Raw genomic sequence first — 20728 nt, 5'->3', positions numbered from 1 at the left:
TAGCTGGCCAGGGAGGCCCTGCGTGGAGAGTGTGGGGAAAGGGCAAGGCTTGTAACGGACAAGTAACTTTCTGCTGTCAGGCCCTTCCTGCAAGGGCCTCACAGAAATCTTGAAAAATTATGTCACTTGTTCAACCCCCCAACATGGTTTAGAGCAGTGGTTCTCAACCTTGGCTGCACATTAGAATCACCTGGGAATCTTATTTTTAAAAGCCTGATTTCTGGACCTCCTCCTCCGGAAATTCTGTTTCTTTGTTACTAATGTTGCGGCCCCACCCCATAACAAAGAAACAGAATTTCCAGAGGATGAGGTCCAGAAATCAGGCTTTTAAAAATAAGATTCCCAGGTGATTCTAATGTGCAGCCAAGGTTGAGAACCACTGGTTTAGAGCATCTCCCAGGATGAGTCATTATTCTTGGCAGACCAAGTGGAGGCCGTACCTAACAGTGTCAGTTCCATTGCCTAATCTTGTATCTTCAAATACTCCCAAACCCTAGATTTTAAAGGCAAACTGATATTTTCCAGTGTCCAAAACTCACCCCAGAATTAAAAAATATAAAAGTCAAAATAAAGTGTAAATGTAACTTTACACACACACAAACACATCCTCGAAAATAAAGTGACATATTTGTAACATAAGAAAAAATAATCAGTTTAATAATTACAACAACATAGTATGAGTAGTCAGCGCCAGACAGTCAGTGGCATTTGCGCGGTGTCCCCAGGGCTGTAAACGCGGCCTCTGTGTCCTGGAGAAAGAAGTGGAGGGCAGCAGGAGTCCGCCAGAGCCGGAGGTCTCCGGGGCCCGGACCCTGGCGCACGTGGACAGGCACACTCTGCAGAGCACAGTGGGCAGAGCTTCTGATGCCACACGTCAGTGTCGTGTGGAAATAAAAGTGCTTCACATCTCAGGATAGGAATGGCTTGTCTCCTCATCCAAGAAAGGTGAGAGCAGAGAAGTAACCCTTAGAGTCAACAGCGCGCCTTTCTACCATCATCATCACTCCCAACCTCTCAGGAGTCACCCGGAGAGACGCGTGCAGTCTGTTTATAAGAGGGCAGGTCTGTAGAATTGCTATGATGCATTTTCTCTGCTCCCTAAAATGTTTAGTAAAATATTGGATCCTGGGGAAGAAAGGTAATGCATTACACGGGCACCTCAACCATCACCCCGCCGGGGCAAGGGGAGGGACAGGAAAACACAAGTTCTCACTTGTCGCTTTAGCAACAGTTAAGGCAGGTGCTGTAAGAGACCCGTCTGGGATGCTGGCTGCAACATCGCTCATCACTAAGTGGTGGAGGGATCAGGTGCTGAATGTTGTTCCTGAGTTAAAATTTGCTTAAGACAGCAAACTTCAGTACACTCAAATGTAATTGTTTTTCACCGCAATGTCTTATGCATCACCAAAAAAATAGTACTGTAAAAAAAAATGACACTATTTTCTAGTCCTAGCACACATGAATGCTAAGTAGAGAAAGTTGGCAATTCTAGTTGAAAGGTCAAGTGTGGGCAGGTCAATGCTGGGCCCCACACACCTGCTGAGCTTGCAGCGGGAGGGCCGGCTCCAGGACCACCCCCCAGGGAGATGGGCGGGCACAGGGACTAATTAGCAAGGGCATGGAAACAGAACCATGGACAACCAGAAAACCAACTAGTTCCAAAGATGCCCAGTCCATAGGCATCAAAGATTAAAGGGTCACTTGACCAATAAATAGGTTGCAAATCAAAGGTCACATCTGAGGCCAAAAAGGTATTTCTGAGCGGTCTCTAATGCACAGTGCTGCAATTCTGCTTCTTAACAATGTAACGCTTGTTCTATGAAGAAGTCATCTCACTAAAACAACCTCTTAGAAGAGGGAAACGGAAAGCACAGACCCTGTGATATCGCCGATCCTATCTCCACGGCAGGACAAGCTAGGCTCCAGGCTGTTCCTGCCGGCTGCGAGGCTTCTAGAGCCCTGGCCCGGGGGCTGCAGAGCCAGGTTGGGGCCCACTTCCTCCTTTGTCTGCTCTGCAGTTTGGATACAGGGAGGGAATGGACCCACATTTAAACTTTCATTATTTAGGTGGGATTTAAGGTGGATATTGCTTATTCTTCTTTCCCAGTGAGCTCTGCAGTAATGCTTGCTGCCCTGACGGTAAAGCAGAGCTCAGGGTTGACGCTGGCTGACACAGGAATCCTACCCATAGCACCACCTCGCTTCGTCTTCCCGGCCACAGTGATGTGTAATAACACATTCTATTTACAGATTCTAGTGAAGCACTCTCTTTTGAGGACAAAGCAGTGCACTTGGTCACATTATTAAACTAGCCTACATATACAAGTCTGTATGGCCTCTCCAAGTGCAGTGGATACTCTGGTGACCACAGATCCACTCAAAGCAGACGAGAGGGTGCACCTGCAGCTGGACGCGGTGGCCTGAGTGGGACTTCCTGGGATTCATGGCTGAGGCCCAGACCCTCACTCAGCCAGAGCACGCACTCAGAGACACCCACGTCGGTGACTGCAACACTGCTTTAACAGAAGACTTTCAAATGGTATTCAAGTTGTCTCTGCAGCTATAAATAAGGTTAAATTAGGTAGGCAACCAACATGGGAAGTATTTTCAGAGCACTATAGAAACCACAGCGGTGGAGAAGTCAGGCATCTACCACAGCCACGCGTCTCTGCTTTCCATGCATGTGTGTGTGAACACAACTTCTAGGTCATGGGACCAGAAAGGTTAGTGGGAAGGAAGTTCTAGCAGGGGTAACAGATATAACAATCAGGGATATGCATTCAAAACAGGATTATTTACACGAAACATGTATATATAATATTTATATAGATTCAATAAAAGCCTGAAAGACCAGGGTTTGTAGTCAGTCACTGCACTTATTGCAAAATGAGGTAATTGAGATGTCAGCAGAGTAAGATTAATGCAGTTGCCCTCAGTGTCGATACCTCATGGCTGGACTCTTCAGGAACAATGTGTTTCTCTTCGCCTGGACTCCAGCTTTTGTATGCACAGCCCTGCCCCAGGGTCCCAGCAGTCTCCTAACTGGTCTTCAGGGAAGAGCCATGGCCGTTCCTTAGAGGTTGGTCTCGTCCCAGGAAGGGTCGTTCATGTTCTTTAAAACTTTCCTCACCAGCTTCTCCAAGTCTTTGCGGGCTCGCTGTTCTTCCTCCAGAGATTTCTTCATCTTCTTGTTATCCTGTCAACAAAGCAGACAGGACATTCAGTGTGTTGGGCCCTGGAGAGGACTTCCTTCCCCCAGGAGGGCTGGGGTCTTGCCAATTGAAACTCTGTGCTGCAATGTGCCCTGTGCTGTGGGCATGGGTGTATTCGACAAGACTGCCCACATGCCTCGACAGACACTCGCGGCTCCTTATCGCACAGGTGCTCCTGGGACCAAGACCAATCACAGATGGAGAAACAGTTCTAATGTCACTGACAATTTAAGTTCCGATTACTGAAGGGGAGAATCGCTGTACGACATACCTTAAGAACATGGCTGGAAATAGCAAAAGGAACAACTTGCACACTCCCCACCCCCCCGCTCCTTTCACACCTGTAAAGATCTTAGTTATGTCGGGATGGAAGTAACAGCAGCTGAATGAATACAGAGTGAGTGACTAAGCACCTACTCCCGTACAGTTTGCACCTAATCATTCCTCCGCATGGAGAAGGTGCACACACAAAGATGCATCCCTTGCCAAGGGGACAGCACAAACCCGGAAGCCCCTCAGAGGAAGACAAGTATTTGGAAGCTGCAGGGAAGGCTGAGAGGCAGCTCAGAGCAGTGTCCCGTCCCACCCAGACCATGCTGAGCTCCGCTTCTCCCGAGCTCCGGCCTGTGAAGCAACACTTACCGCTCCCTCCTGAGACCAAAGCCGTTTGTACAAATAATACATAGGGTGACCCAAAACATGTATACACACTTTGAATGATTACAAAGTCAGTGTTTAAGAGATCATTTTCAATATTTTAAAAAAGCTACAGAAATGAATAACTTTTTTTTTTTTTGTCAATGCCGTTCTGGTGCAGGCACTGCTGATAAGGTGAAGCAATAGAATCGCAAACATCAAGAATCATTTCGTTCCGTATTTGTGCAGCCGCAATCCGCTAACTGTTGCTGGGTTTGTACTGTAAACTTTATTTTTTATGTATCCCTGTAAAAAGTCTACTGGATAAATTTTCTTTTGTTCAAAGCTTAGTCTGGCTTACAGTGGTTCTCAACCTTCCTAATGCCGTGACCCTTCAATACAGTTCATCATGTTGTGATGACCCCCAACCATACAATTATTTTGGTTGCTACTTCGTAACTGTAATTTTGCTACTGTTATGAATCGTAATGTAAATATCTGATATGCAGGATGTATTTTCATTGTTACAAATTGAACATAATTAAAGCATAGTGATTAATCACAAAAACAGTATGTAATTATATATGTGTTTTCCGATGGTCTTAGGCGACCCTTGTGAAAGGGTCGTTCAACCCCCAAAGGGGTCGCGACCCATAGGTTGAGAACCGCTGACCTAGTATTTCAAATTAGTTAAATTTGAAAAGGAGTGAAAATTGAGTTATCAGCTATTAAAGTTTGTATACATTTTTGGGAATACCCTATGTCCCCCCAAAACCATATACATACTTATATACTTTGTCTAACTGACTTGTTGTTTTGGTTTCCTTGGAACAAAGACCATGTGTTACACTACAAAGTGGCAGAGAATAGTCACAGTAGGTAGTTAATAAAACTTTTAACTAGATGGAGTTTTAGATATTTTAAATGATGAGGACATGCTTACAGAGAGGAATGGAGAGAGATAGACATTGACATGAGAGAGAAACATTGATCGGTTTGCCTCCTGAATGTACCCCGACTGGGGATCAAACCCACAACCTTTTGGTGTATGGGACACTCAACCAACTGAGCCACTCCAGAGGGCTTCTTTTTGTATTATTTTGCTTAAGGACATCGACTTCATTTTCAATATAGTGTTTTCCTCTTCGCCCCCCCCCATTAAAAAAAAAAAAGATTAAAAACTGATTAGGACTCACCTGTCTTAATTCTTGGACTTCATCCTTCAATGCATAGACGGTATCAACAAGACTCCTAGAATAGAAAACAGAATGAACACCTGAACAAGGACAAGGGATGAAGAGGACAGAGAGAAGCAGTTCATAACATGCCAGACGAAATAAACAGGGCTGCTCTACCCTCCTCTCTAAACACCTAAATTCATACACTTCAGAACAATCAGCCTCTTTCTATGGGCAGGTAGAGCCTAGTCAATGTAAACTCCCACCTACCAGGACACAAAGTAGTAGTTTCTGAAGCCACACCCCAACCCTCCTGGAATTTTTCTGACTCCAATGCTCCACTCCTCCCTCCCCCTCATCCTCCACACACACACCTTCTCATGCCCCCAGCCCTCCACACACATACCCTCCCATGCCCCTACCCCTCCACACACACACCCTCTCATTCCCCCAGCCCTCCACACACACACACACACCCATGCCCCCACCCCTACACACACACAACCTCTCATGCCCCCACCTCTCCACACACACACACACCCTCTCATGCCCCCAGCCCTCCACACACACACACACACCCATGCCCCCACCCCTACACACACACAACCTCTCATGCCCCCACCCCTACACACACACACTCATGCCCCCACCCTTATACACACACACCCTCATGCCCCCACCTCTCCACACACACACACACCCATGCCCCCACCCCTACACACACACAACCTCTCATGCCCCCACCCCTACACACACACACTCATGCCCCCACCCTTATACACACACACCCTCATGCCCCCACCTCTCCACACACACACACACAACCTCTCATGCCCCCACCCTTATACACACACACCCTCATGCCCCCACCTCTCCACACACACACACACCCTCTCATGCCCCCAGCCCTCCACACACACACACACACACCCATGCCCCCACCCCTACACACACACACACACACACACACACACACACACACACACACACACCCATGCCCTCCACAAACCACCCCCTTCCACACACACCCACATGCCTGCATTTTAATACTGGAATACATCTTACTTTTCTTCTATCACTGTCTGACCATTGCTTTTTGTTTCTTCAACTATAATTTTTTCTTCTTCTGGAAGCAAAACTTGTGGAGCAGATTCTTTACGTGAACCTATCATCATTAAAAAAAAAAAAAAAATACCCAAGGTGAATACCACAGCAAAGCTAAGAACAATTTCACTATATTAACATTATCTAAATATTAACATTAAATTCTAGGGACTGTGCATCACATGAATTACTTTCTAGATAAAATAGGGAAGGGCAACTTTTACCAATTTTCTCCATCTCTGTCTACTGAACCCAGTTTTTTTCATGCCTAAAGCATTACAGAAAAAAGGAAACAGCCTTTTTCTAACTTATTAAGCTTCTGTTTCTAAATCTGGATTACGGATCTCTTAAATCCAGAATTTTCCCGCAGGTAGTACGTTAAAGAGTCTGCCCACAGTACTCTGGGTATTTTGGAATAAATATCCAAATCCACGAAACCTTAAGCTGTATTACTCCAGGAATCTTAAAAAGATATGTCAGACTATATAGTACATATACCCTGTTTGTAAATTTAAAAAACTGGCAATTAAAACATTTAACTCTACAGTGACAGTTAAAAATATAGCTATTATGGCATATGGCTTAGAAGTGGAATTTATTACTTGTTTCTTTTATGAAAACTACTCTTCATTCCCTAGAAGTAAACCGTTCACCACGTCAGAGACAAGTTTATGGCACTTAACGAGCTCCCCACACAACCGCTTGCTCATGACAGTGTGTCTCCATACATGTTTGCCACAAAACAGGTACTTTAGAAATTAACTGAGAAACTCAAATATTTACTTTAAAATGTGAGAAAAAAGAGAATCAAATCTTATTTAAGGATACAGGAAGAAAATCTTAAAATAGTATCAAAGGCTGTATAACACTATAACATATATCATTTGTATTTTTGAAAAATATAAAATGCAAATTGCGGAAGGATGTGGTCTACAGAGAAACAAACACCTGCAAATGGTAATGTGACACACATTTCTCCATTAAAAAATACCTTTGATGTTGACATACGCTAATTACACAGCGTAACTTGCTTGATCTTATTTTTCTTGGTTTATCTTTGACTTGCCTTCCTAAAAGTTCATTGAATTATAAGAGGGCACTTATTGTACATATTTGTATCATGGGAATGTTCAGCATACCACCAATGTTTTCAGTTTCATTTTGAAGAACAGTTTCCACCAGTATGTAAGCTTTTACTGCTATGAATGGCACAAGATTAACAGTTACTGTCGAAGCTCCATAGGAGGGCGCATAAAACATGACTGATGTCCGGAGAGTACCTCTGCCATCCCCACGGCAGCACGCCGCAGGGAAGGGGACTCGGGCCGTGGCCAAGCCTCCCGGCTGCAGCTGGACATCTGTAAAGCCTTCCTGCCCAGCCTCACAGCCGAGGAAAGGTACCAAATACAAGCCGCTGGGAAACCGTAACATCCAGAACAGGACAAAACTGAGGTGCTGACAGCCTTCTTTGTTACCTCAGGGGTAAGAAAATCACGCTCTATCTTATGTTACACAGCACAAGCTTCTATACGTATCTTTTTTTTACACCAATTAAGGGAAGGGCCTTTATGTTCGCTGAGAATAACTTCAATGTTATAATCAAATGCAGTACTTAGAATGTTGTCACAAGCCTTACTTAATACACTGGTATATAGAAGTATGTTTGTACATAGGTTTATCAAATACCACTTCAAAGAGGACCCGCTGCTAGCGTTTTCGTGTTCCCACCATGCTGCAAATCCAGCAGACCTGGTCACTGTCAGGCAGAGGGAGGCGTGGCTTCACTCATACCCTGCTTTAGGGCCACAGACTCCCTTTTACACAGTGAGCTGCACAGCTGGAGAATTACTTGCCATGGCGAGTGGCGTGTCTTCTAGGCCTTTCTGGGTTAGTAGGGAAGGCTGTTTGGAAACCTGGGCTACTTGGGGAAATGCTGCTTAAGAAGGAAACTGGTATGTGAAACAAAGTACTGAGAAAGTACAGGGATACAAGCCAGCTCAAAAATTCTTAAGGCTGAGGAAAATCCGGTGCTTCTGATACAAATGTAAACGTTACCCATGTTTTTATAAGGAAGTTAATTCATGTGCTATTTTCCTAGAAAAAGAGAAAAAGATTCAGAAAGATTCAGATATGTAGAAAACAAATTTAATTTGCACTGTGAAGAGAAGCAAACTGATGACATAGGACAATTTAGAAGACTCATAAATTTTCCAACGGGTATCTGCTTTGAGTCCAAACAGTTCTTGACTGTGTTAGTCAAATCAAAAAAGTTATCAGTTGTTTACCTGTCACATTCAGTTTTGTAATACAACAGTCCTTCAAATGGATTAATGAAACAAGAGGTTAAAAATGTTTTTATACAATAGCACTTGAGGGAATATTAAATTCTACACATAATTATTTTTACATCTTCTAGCTTCCTAGGCAAACTATTTACACTCTTTCCAGCATTAAAACGTTCAAATAACATAAGACAGAATCACAAGGGATATCCACTTTGTAAAGGGGCCAGACAGCAGTCGCTGTCCTGCAGAGGGGCTGGGACCATCTGCGCTTGCACTCACACCCGTCGGTGGTAGTCCTCAATAAACTCAGGCTGCTCACTTAACCACTGAACCACATTCCATTACTGGTAAAATAGAAGAACAAAATTGACCACTGCTGCAGAGTTGTCCTGAGGATTAACTTAAAAATTACATTTTATAAATCTCTCTTACCAGATGAAATCATAAAGATAAAAACTTTAAATTCCATCACGTAGCATAACTAAATCAGAGAAACTAAAATCTGTACAACGGTTGTACATGCATGACATGGTTCTGATTTTTAAATACACTTAAAACACACAAGAAGAATGCAACTATATATTATAAAAATGTTAAGTTTGAACCCTGATCAGTGTGGTTCAATTGGTTGGGTGTCCTCCTGTGCATCAAAAGGTTGCCAGTTCAATCCCCAGTCAGGGTACATGCCCAGTTTGTGGGCTTAATTCCTGGTTGGGAGTATGCAGGAAGCAGCCAATCTATGTTTACTCTCACATTGATGTTTCTCTCCCCCCACCCCCACTTCCTCCCTCTAAAAATAAATAAAAATATCTAAGACAGAAAAAAATGTTAAGTTTGCTATAGTCAGATGTACTAAGCTGCTATATTCCTGAAACATGCCAATGTAAAAAAAAAAAAATGTCATTTATAGGTCTGATGATGAGCCAGGAGGTTTGTTAATGAAGATTACTTGTTTCCTGAACAGAAATCCATGGGAGGCTAATATTTTGCCTAGTTTCAATATAACATATTTTGCTAAAATAACTGAAAAAATGTTAGTATTTCAACAAAACAATAAAGGGATATTCTCCAGCCAGGTTTATAAGTAAGTTGACTATTTCTTTAAGAACAAAGTTTTAGAAAGTAAACAGATTTAACAAGTTACCTCCAAGATTACTGAAATATTTTCAGAGGTACTGCAGCATGTTTTGCCTGAACTACTTAGTTTGGAAAAACGATTTAACAGCAGAACCACCAAAAATGTTCTATTGCTTTATTTAAAATTCTCGAAAAGGTCTGAGACACAGATGAGCAGGTTCATGATGTTTCCAGCATACTCAAACCTGTGTTTCCCAAAATCTGTATTTTACAGGTGATAATAGGGGTTTCCACAGCACATCATCTTGGAAAATGTTGAATGCTACAGCCACTTCTTAGAGATTCACAAGGTACATGTAGCATTTTTAAGGTTTTCAGAAGGTTTGCAGTAAAAATGCCTGTTGAAGTTTAATTCAGCATTTCCTAAATTCGTCTGCGTGCTAAACATTTTTTCTTCAGCATCAATCTTTCCGGGTAACAATCTGAAGAGTGCTCGACTAGCCTAAAATCCTATCTATAGATACATACACACAAATGCTGGTTGGTCTTGTGTTGTTCAATAGGGGGTGAAGATAAGGAAACAATAATGTATACTTAGCACCAACAGCATTTACCAAACCTGAGGACTCCAAAGAGATCTGCACATGCTTGGGATCCAGCCGCCAATGGCTGCAAACAGGCAGTGACAGGTCCACACGGCCACCAGCAGGGGTCACTCTGCACCACACAGCTGGAGAGACAGTAGGCACTGGGGCCCCTGGAGGCAACTCAGAGGTGTAATCCAGAAGCTGAAGACACACTTAGAACACTGCTTCCTAAAACATTCAGAGAACCCCAAATGGGCCTTCATTTGAGAAACACCGATTGATCGGACACTTCCATTTTATAAACAGATGATTGGCCCAGGCAGCAGGAGTAAGTGGGACTCAAGCCCCAGCGCACAATCATCTCAGTTGTTAGACCACTACCTTGGTGCCTGATCTGACAACACAAATCCAGGGCATGAGCATGATGTGTGTGTGTGTGTGTGTACACATGAGTGAGTCAGCCTCCACCAAAAGCCAAGAAACAGTTTATATAAAAAAATAAATAACAAACATATCTGCCTAGCTAGCCAGCAGTCTAGTATGTTTGTAGCAAAACTCACTTCTTAAATTCATATTTCTAATATCTTCATCTACTTATACACAACCAAAAGTGAAATAACTTCCAGAATGAAGTAAAATATTACACGTTAGCCTGGGCGGTATGGTCAGTGGTTGAGCATCAATCAGCCTACGAACCAGGTCATGTTTGATTCCAGGTCAGGGCACATGCCCGGGCTGTGAGCTCAATCCCCAGTAGGGGGCGTGCAGGAGGCAGCCAATCAATGATTCTCATCATTGATGTTTCTACCTCTCACCCTTCCTCTCTGAAATCAATAAAAAAAATATTTTAAAAAATTATTATACTTTTAAAAATCTACTTCACAAAATTTCTCCAAAATGCCACTTTGTTATTTATGGCTATAAGACTCTATTTTTCTTAGGAAAAGAAATGTGAGGATTCTCTTTAGAGAATGATTTGCATTTGTTCACTGTCTGCACCTTGGCCTAGCCCCACAATGGCACGGGGACTTCTTTTCCTTTCATTTTGCTTTTCCTACTAAACTGGGCATGCACTTTAAAAAAACAAAAATAAAAACTGACCTTAGTATAAAAAAGCATTAAAGTTGCGTTTTTTTTGTATTTATGCACACACACACACACACACACACACACACACAAAACACACAAAAATGAGATGCTCCATTCTTAAGACAAACTTCCCAGTGATTGAAAAATTAAAGAAAAATAGATGAAATAAAAATGTACAATGAGGGGCCCTGTATTGTTTAGAACATATGTAACCTAAGAAAGTGAGAGCTTCTCCATTAAGGCAGATAGAAAGTGTTCTATTGCCTGGCCTTTCTTTGGAAGACAACGTTCATGAGAACAGCCAAATCATATTAAACTGCAAACTATGCTACTCCCCCCACCCCCATGTAACAAATATTAAAAGCCACAGGCTAGCAAATGCAAAATTTATTTCAACTGTACATAACAGACGTCTTTTTTTTTTTTTATAAAACAAACACTTCATTGCCATATGCAACCACAAACAATAACATGATACTGTACAATACAATGCAACATTCAGGTATACATCCAACTGAGTCTTCAAAGGGCAGTCACCCACTAAAAATGGCTTTCCCGTTCACAGATAAAAAGCACAATATATAAATTTCTCCCAGGTCTTATACCACTATATATACATTACTGTGTTTGGCAATTTTATGCAAAACACAATTAATATAAGTTTATGTATTTGTGGCAAGTGTTAATTCAATGGGAACACCATTTAGGCCATTTGCAACAAGGCCTGGTAATGGCTTAACCCTACTTTCTAGTCCAGATTCTTCATCCTTTCATTATAATACTAGCTGTACACATAGATATTACAGAACTGTATAAGCATATAATACTATTTCAGCATGACTAAAGTTCCACAGAAGTAGAAACATGGCCCTTTGGACGCCTTATCACCACTGCCACACAAGAACTGTTTTCAGGCCTGTGGCACTATTACTTCCAACCAGGTCACAAGAACTAATGGTGCCAGACATTCAAAACAAATCCAAACAAACAAAAAACCAGGTTGTTATTGTGCAGTGATCTTAGCATCAACAAAGAATCATCGTCAAATGGCTTTAACTGGTACAAACAGGAATAATGGGAACATGTCAAAACTTTGGTGTAAAGAAAATGAAACTCATTTAGACAACCCAAATGATACTAGTGTTACAGAAAAATCTAAGTGCAGCAACTGTACTTCAATTGTGGTATATAGCAAATGACCCAGGCAACCCAAGTTTACTAAGGCATGGCAAAGGCATCGAGGCCAATGCACCAATTATAGTCTCAAAGCAAACAAAAAGATGTTCTATTCATATCAGAAAAGGTGAGTTCTCTACGTAATATAAAACAAAATTGCTTCTAAATTCCTTGCATGATATTGAGTAAGCATATGAACTGTGTAGTTATAGCTTTCCAAAAATTCCATTTGCTATTTGGCTGAACATATATTAAACTCCATCTCTACCATGGGTTAATACTGAGCTCTAATTTTAAACGATTGCTCCTCAACTTTTTTATACTAATTGATATAAAAATATGAAATCTCCAGATGTCATAAGCTTGAAAACAGATACTTAGAATTATCGGTTTTCCCAATGACCCCATTGCATGCGGTGCTGAAGCTGTCTGATTTTCTAAGCAATATGCTACTGCCGGGAGTTCACTAGCACCTCTGGGCTTGTGAGCAACAGGACCCAGCTCCCAGGAAACAATGACATAGTGTATCAGAGTTGTCTCTGTGCAACGAGATCAGAACACTGAATACATGGGTTTGGTGAAGGAGGTATGGTGAGGGAAGAGAGAATTCACAGCCACCTGGAATTACAGCCACCCTGAAGAAAGGAAAAAATGTTATTCCCAGTTTATTATGGCATCTTGTTTTCTGAAGCTGGTTTCAATGGATACTTAAAACACAACCTTAAGGTTCCATTTTAACACCAGATATAGCATGCATGGGAGAGAACACACTTCCTCCCCTCTAGCAATGACTGGATGTGGATTTGGATGCTACAACTGAATGCAACATGTCACATTCAGTTCTTTTTGAAGCAGAAATTAGTCTTGAGTGATGCCAGTGAAATCTCCTTACAACAAATCCCAGGAAAATGGGGGACTGCACCCCAATCTGAGCTTTCCTAATAAGTGAGTTACATGGCAACTCAGTAAGTCTTCAATAGACTCAGATACCCCATTACAATCAAGAATGAGGGTTACATAGGCTAGGGTTGCTGTAAATGGAGATTCACTGCAGCTAGTTGCTGAAAACAAACAATGTGTCCATCACAGGCAGTATAAGTATGAATGTCAGGGTGAAAGCCAGGCTGTGACTGAAGCCAAAGCACTCGCCTTTTTAAGCACACCAAAATGCCTCTCTCTGAAAGCACTCTAATCTACACTTTCAGAGGCTCAATGCTTCAGAGTTTGGACTTTAAACCTTCGGTAGAGTGGCACAGGCTTCCTAAGTGCCATTTAAGAGAAATTACTCCAATTAAGGAAAGTTTGGTGTAATGACCGTGTCTGAACTCTGACAATAATTTGGACTTTGCAGAGGAAAACTTACACCCCACGGGCAAATGGGGGCACAGGGAAGAGCACATGTGGCACACTGACAAGCACAGAGCTGTAGGGTGCAGACAAGCTTTCCAGTGCTGCCACGGCCCAAAGCCCACACCAACACATGGTTCTTCATGGTCGCCAAGTGCCCCCAGGAGTCCTCAGAACACGCTGTCTGAACGACTCTCAGTACTTTTGTGCATGCTTTTTCCTTCTTCTCTCTCCACAACTACTTGATCAGGGTGTCCATTATACATAAAAAATTTAGAATCCTATATATAAGGCCAGAGTCTCCTCCGTGTTACTGGCACTTAGATCACAAACCTGTATGGTTTCAGTATAAAATATAAAAGTGTTCATATAGCTGTATCCAAAAAGAAATGAGACAGTTGCTATAGTGAGAATTAAAAAAACCAAACCATTTTGGGCTATAAAACCACCACTATCCAGAGAAAAGAACCCATAGATATAGGCTGTGTGAATTCACCATCTCCTTCAACAGTTAGTAAGTAACTTCAAATGGATACTTGAATTGGCAATTATGCCTCCACAAAATACAATGGGAATATCAGAAACGCTCTCAAAAGTTGTTAAAATATCACATAAAAGAGACAAGGAACAGCAAGAAAACATCTAAGAAAAGCAGGCTGCGATACAACAAGCATTTGTTAAGAAAGCTCAGAAGTGCATTAGTTCTGGTGAGAGATATATGAGCAACAGCTCTTACGAGATGTAGAACCCATTCTGTAACTATGGGCTGTCCATATACTGTCATAGTCAGAGTCTTCCGAGAGGTCTGAAGGCTCCAAACGAGAAAGGCTACTGCGACGACCCAAGGAGTCTAGACTTGATTGGTCATCATCAGCCAAGACGTGATTATGCATCAGGTCAGTGCCTTGCCATGCTAAGACGGGAGTGGGATGGAGTGACAGGTGTGACAGGCAAAGGTGAGATGAAAAGGAGGACGGACAGGAAGAGCCACAACCAAAAACATGAAAATAAAAGCAAAAGGTGATGGGAAAAGAAGGAAAAGAGAAAATACTGTTAAAAAATGGCAACAATGTTCACTTCTCCTTATTTATGGCTGGGTTTTAATAACAAAGTTAGCACAACCCTTAGAATAAAACCAGAACAATTATTATTTAAATAAACCTAAAGCACAATATTATTTCCAAATTGTTCCTTTCTAAAAACATTGCTATTAAGTCCTCAGTTAAATCTTTTCAAATTAAGCCCAGGTCTACTAGTACAAATGAATCCATAGACATTTAACAAGTAACCAATTCTATTCCACATTCTATTGACAAATAACCTCATTTAGGACATTATTTGTAAAAGGAACCATTTGTGTGGTTAATTAAAAATTGTTTCCTATCCATTAAGTGGATATTGAATGCAAAATAGTTTCAAAGGACTTTTGACTTACTTCTTCAGCTACCTCTTTGTCAGACTATAAGTCACCAGGAGTCATCTTAATGATGGGGGTCTAAAACTTACCTTATGAACTATAACCACTGTAAAAATTTCAGAATGGAGAAAGGAATTAAATAGGGTCCGCTTCCCACTCATTGCCCCTTTCCCATCACCCCGCATGTCCACTCCTTAGAGCGCTCAGCCAGTGGATATGGATAAAGTGGGAAGCCATGTCAGTTCAGGTATTATCCACCCTGATGCAGACCCTTTTACTGGCAGGAAGAGCGATGTGAACTGGTAGTGCCACTATGTTAAAAGAAGGACAACAGGGGGAAGTGGGAGCAAAATGGGAGAACAGAAATAAGCCCATGAGTGGTTGGCATCTGTGAGCAATGACTGGGCAGGCAACTGTGCATGGGACATGCAGGCTGGAATGGACCAGGGACAAAGGTTCTGGAACGAAACACTCAGTGGGAACCAGGGTGCCCCTCTGTGTTGGGGAATGGCACAGACAGCAACCACTGGTCCCATCCTGTTCCTGCTTCTGACCAAAGTAATTCCATTCCAAATCCGTAACAACAAGCAATAGTCTAGTTTGGATTTCTTCAACTAAATACCTATAGTCTGTGAAGGTCATTATCTCTTTGAGATAGAAGTTAATACCCAAGATGTTTAGTTTGTAAATGGCATCTAAATGTATACGGAACTGAGCTAAATTTTAGATGACATCCTGTCTTCACTAAAAATTTAATATGAAAAGAGCTGCTTTCACTCTGATCCCATTTCCAAATGTGTCAAGGAAATCACCTTTCAAGCGCAAAGGGTCAATTTCCTATCCGACCTGTTCTTAAGAATGTTTGGGTTAAGGCCATATATGATTGTATATACGAGTTGGCTCATAATAGCCGTTAAATATAAAAATCAATGTAGTGTCCAATGCTTTTCTTGCACAGGAGAAATGGAAACACATAATAAAAGCAATGTGATAAGGAAAGATCTGCACAAACGATGAGCCATTCCTTTGAGGCAGCCAGAAGCAGCAAGGCCACAGGCACATCACAGGGCACTCACTGTCTCTTGGATGAAGAAATGCAGCGCCCACAGAAAACATACATAAAGCTCATATTGCCTAGTCTAGTCACCTGAGACTATCAGGTTGAAATTGTATTTCAAATAACTGAAGTTGAGATGAATAATTCTTTAACATCTCAAATTCAAAACCAAAAACATTTTGACATTTTACAGCCTATTACTTATAACACAATCTCATCAAATATATGAACCTGTATGTAATATCTTAAATGACAATAATCTGGACTTACAAATGATTGCCTGATTTTATGCATATGCACTCCACATTCAGACCTTTCCATTTCTATTCCTTCTCTGCTGGCTAGTCACTACGAAAGACATTTTCACCAGTGAGAATATGGAGGGGAAAGTCTTAATGTCACAGGTGGGATATGTAATGTACTGGCCACAGTAAGTTTCTAGATGATCTGTAAATGCCACTTGGGGTTTAACCCTATTAGTCCTATCTTCATCTTTAACAAAAGCTAAAGCAGTTGAAATTCCCTTTCCCACTTTTCCCCCCATCTTCAGTTTAAAAACAGGACAGGACAGGACACTGATTCTAATCATCATACTACAGGTAATGAAAATGAAGGAGAGATAAGTGATTTGTCAAATGTCAGGGTGGAAAGGGTACCAAACATAGAAAATTGAATAAAAACTAGTTTTTATGCTAGAAGTAATATATAAACCATCCAGTTCTTAAAAAATAAAAGCCCTAAGAAACAACAGTACAGAAGGATATGTGATGCTTGTGGCCCCAGCACCAGCAGAGGGTAAACTTGTCCCCTTTTCTACTGAACAAACTACCTACTTTACTCCATCTGCCCCACCCCCCACTGTACTGCACTCCACCCTCAAATGCTGGGGAAGTTAAAAAAAAAAAAAGAAAGGCCCACTTGTTATTGTTCTCACAATAGATTAAGGTTTTAAGACATTATGCATAAAATGCAGGCAAATTCAGTGGCACTGAAATCTAATAAATTGTGTCTACTTTCAAAAATTTTTAAATGCAATCATTTAAAAAAAGGGAGTGGACTAAAAGAAACCTTGTTCTAGATTTATATTTTTAACAAAAATTGTAAAAAGCTAATAATTAAATAAATAAAATCCCAATACCACACCAATAGTTTAAGTAGCTTAAATAACTGAACTGAATGAATCTTCCGCTGATATCTAAACACATCTTCTCTAAGCTTCATAAACTCTGGCAGCACCTTATACTTAAAGGCTTCCCAGTGGAACCCCTCTAGAAATCAGTTATTTTACTGACAGCTCAGACCCTTTCAATGATTTAGGGATGCGAGGCTCCAGCTATCCTATACCTGCCTAGACCACAGAAGCATCACTCACTAAGGACCCTTCAGGCAGCACACAGAGGGCCGAGCACAGGACCCCACAGCCCAGTTTCCTTCCCACTGTGATTTACAAAACCAACAAACAAACAAAAAACCACACACACCAAAACAACGAACCACTACTATAAAACTTACTTGAGTTAAGTGTTTGCCGTGTTTTGGCGCTTGTGCAATAAGCTTCGATGACTTTCAGAATCTGTGCGTCTTCTTCCAAAGCAGCTGTGCCTGTCAAGACAGACACAACATGTCACAATCGAACTAAAAATGACAAGTACAACAGGTCACAATCTAAAAATAACTACTCTAATTAAGTAGAGGAATATGAAGTCATCCACTCAACCAAAATGATGACAATCAAGATAACCCCTCCTTTTATTTTCTTGTCAGATAACTGTTTTCCAGTATTTACAAAATTACAGAATTTTTAATTTAAAAGTATTTCTTATCTGCAGCATATTGACAAAAGGTTAATATATCCTAAGTACATGTTATCTTACTAATCCAGAAGAAAAATAATATTCCATATCCTGAAATTGAAAAAAAGGCAAGAACTAGAAACAAGCATTTCACACAGAAAGAATACGGTAACAAAAAATAGTCAATCCCACTAAGAAGTGAGAACTAAAACAAAGCATCAGGTTTTCACATACCAAACTGATAACAAGTGAAAAAGCTGACAATTCTCAATGTTGATATGGATAGTGGAGAGAAAGTCTTCCCTTCATCCACAGCTGGTAGGAATGAAGACAGGCGATATGACCACATTTATCAGAGGCTTTACAAAGAACATGTCCTACGATCCACAAATTCCTACTAGAGATTTCATCTAAGAAATTTATAAGGCACAATCTAAAGCTTGAAGGTATCATTCTAGGGCTCTTCCTTAAGCTATGGATTATTCCAGACACTGACTTCACTCTCAGAGATCACAGGTACAGAGAACAGAATCTTCCAGACTAACAGCATCTAATGGTATTAGTACCAAGCTCAGAGCCTCACACTTCATAGGAACCTAGGGTTAAATTGTTTCTCTAGTTTGTTTCCCTAGATTTTCTATATTTTCTAACATAATATTTGGATATTTTTAAAAATATATTTTTATTGATTTCAGAAAGGAAGGGACAGGGAGAGAGAGACAGAAACATCAATGATGAGAGAGAAACATTGACTAGCTGCCTCCTGCATGCCCCACATTGGGGAGCAAGCCTGCAACCTGGGTATATGCCCTGACTGCAACTGAACTGTGACCTTCTGGTCTATAGGTTGACGCTCAACCATTGAGCCAGGCCGGCCAGGCTGGATATATTTTTTAAAAAGCTCACCTACTGTAACAAAAATGTAAGAAGAATGGAAGGCTGAAATATTTATAAGTTGCGCACTAAACCCTCTGTTATTTTATGATATTAAGACAGTTATATACAAAGCAAGCTGAATAGTCCCTACTGAAAAATAAACTCCAGTATGAAGAGTTTAAGAGCAACTGAGAAGCTGACTTAAATTTTACGAATTGGGACCAATCAATTAACAGGTTTCTCATTATAAGCTCCATAACAAGCTCCTCTCTCAGGAGTAAGAAAGGTAACATTTAACTAGTTTAATTTCAGGAGGTGTTGCAAGGTAACTTCTAGAACAGGCCATTCCCTCTGTGCAGCTGATGTAACTGGATTATTTTCAGACGTGGGCAAGTACAGTGGTTTCCTCCTCAGTGCCACAAAAGCATCATGAAACCAGAAAGGGACTGGCTTCCCTGAGAAGGTTGAAGAAGGTAAATTAATGAGAGGACAGCGAACATTTTCTATGTGGCACAGAGGAGGAAACCACTGGTTCTAATAACCAGAAAAACTTCTCTGATTCTGAATGTAATAAAGGTTAAAGTAACTTACAGAATTATGATGTGACTTTAAAGGAGTCAGGTTTACTTAGTACTTGCTGTGCACAGGCACTAGTTACACAGTGGTCCACACAGTTAAAGTTTCTCCTTTAGCCCATACAAAAACCCTTGGTTTTCTTATTACCTCCTGGTCCTTCTTCTGCTAGCTCCTTCCCCCCCTCATCATCTAAGACTCAACCCTTTCTCCTCTTCTTTGTCTGTTGAATCTCACAGCTTGAGAAACCACCTAAGCACAGAGAACAACTCTGAAATTCTCACCACTGGCCCAGACCTTCCCCTGGCCTCAGAGTCCTGTCCCATCACAGTCCCTACAAGCTGAAAGCCTCACTCCCACAAACCCCGCGTCCAATCCAACAGCACATCACTACATCACTAGTGTTTCTTTCCTGCTCGAGTGTCTACACCGCAGTACTTTGTCGCTCTTGCTGCTCCAACAATTTCCTTTGGAAGTGCCACGGAGGCTCCGACCTGACTTGTGTCTGAAGTCTTTGAGAAGCCACCTCCCTATCCCAGGCACACTGTGCTGTGGGGTGTGAGGCAGACCCGGGCCTCTGGGCCCACAGACTCACTTTTCCTCAGCGCAAACTCTTCATCCGAAGGCTTCCGCTCTGGTTTACGCTTAGGTAGCAACTTTTTCATGGTCTTGGGACTCTTACTAAGATCCTAAGGGAAAAAAAGAGAAAAAATGCTGACAATTCCCAAGGCAGTAATTTTTACTGACAGATCAGTAAGTGTCACTGTAAAGATGCAAAATATTAAATCACCACAGCCCTTCACTGTTAAAAGTTTCCTATGTTTCTCATATTTTGATTTTTTGCCAGCAGCGGAGCATTAATTTAAAATCAATACTAGGACAGTAACTGGTAAGAACCCTCATGTTACTTAGGTCCGTCAGCATTGTCACACACACAGCAGAGGGGAGGCAGGCAGCCTCTGGAGAGGAAAGGACAGCTGGCTGGCGTGCGCACAGAGCCATGCATGCTACTAATTCTGGCACAGACCCATCTGCTGCCGCTAACTAGAAAGAGATGAGAAAACTCAGGCTATTTTTACAATTTTTTTATTTGAGAGAGGGAGAAACATCAACTTGCTGTTCCACCTATACATACATTCACTGGCTGAATCTCGTATATGCCCTGACAGGAGATAGAACCCACTTACCTTGGCGTATTGGGAAAACACTCTCATCAACCGAGTCACCTGGCCAAGCCCAGGGCTATTTTTAAAGGAGAGGTAAGTAAAAAATGAGTCCTTTAGGAAAATATTTGAAGCCTTGGTGAGAAGAAAATGGAGTA

General features: G+C 41.5%; 1 protein-coding gene across 8 annotated transcripts in view; it reads right to left on the bottom strand.

Moving 5' to 3' along the window:
* Nucleotides 1-627: 627 nt before the first annotated feature.
* The window catches only part of ARHGEF7 (Rho guanine nucleotide exchange factor 7), a 129032-nt gene continuing 108931 nt past the window's right edge, over nt 628-20728 (bottom strand). For 4 of the 8 annotated variants that reach the window (XM_059685115.1, XM_059685113.1, XM_059685120.1 and 1 more), the window contains 6 exons: nt 20003-20096; nt 17678-17767; nt 14428-14604; nt 6092-6191; nt 5045-5099; nt 628-3196 (listed from right to left, as the gene is read on the bottom strand). In XM_059685115.1, the coding sequence (XP_059541098.1) occupies nt 3074-3196; nt 5045-5099; nt 6092-6191; nt 14428-14604; nt 17678-17767; nt 20003-20096 (639 nt within the window). In that variant the 3' untranslated portion in view covers nt 628-3073. The other 4 variants (XM_059685114.1, XM_059685117.1, XM_059685118.1 and 1 more) reach the window with 4 other exon arrangements.

The sequence above is a fragment of the Myotis daubentonii genome, chromosome 2 (assembly GCF_963259705.1).
Source record: "Myotis daubentonii chromosome 2, mMyoDau2.1, whole genome shotgun sequence".
Lineage (NCBI taxonomy): Eukaryota > Metazoa > Chordata > Mammalia > Chiroptera > Vespertilionidae > Myotis > Myotis daubentonii.
Note: the sequence above shows the minus strand (reverse complement) of the source record. Positions and strands in the feature narration are given on the sequence as shown.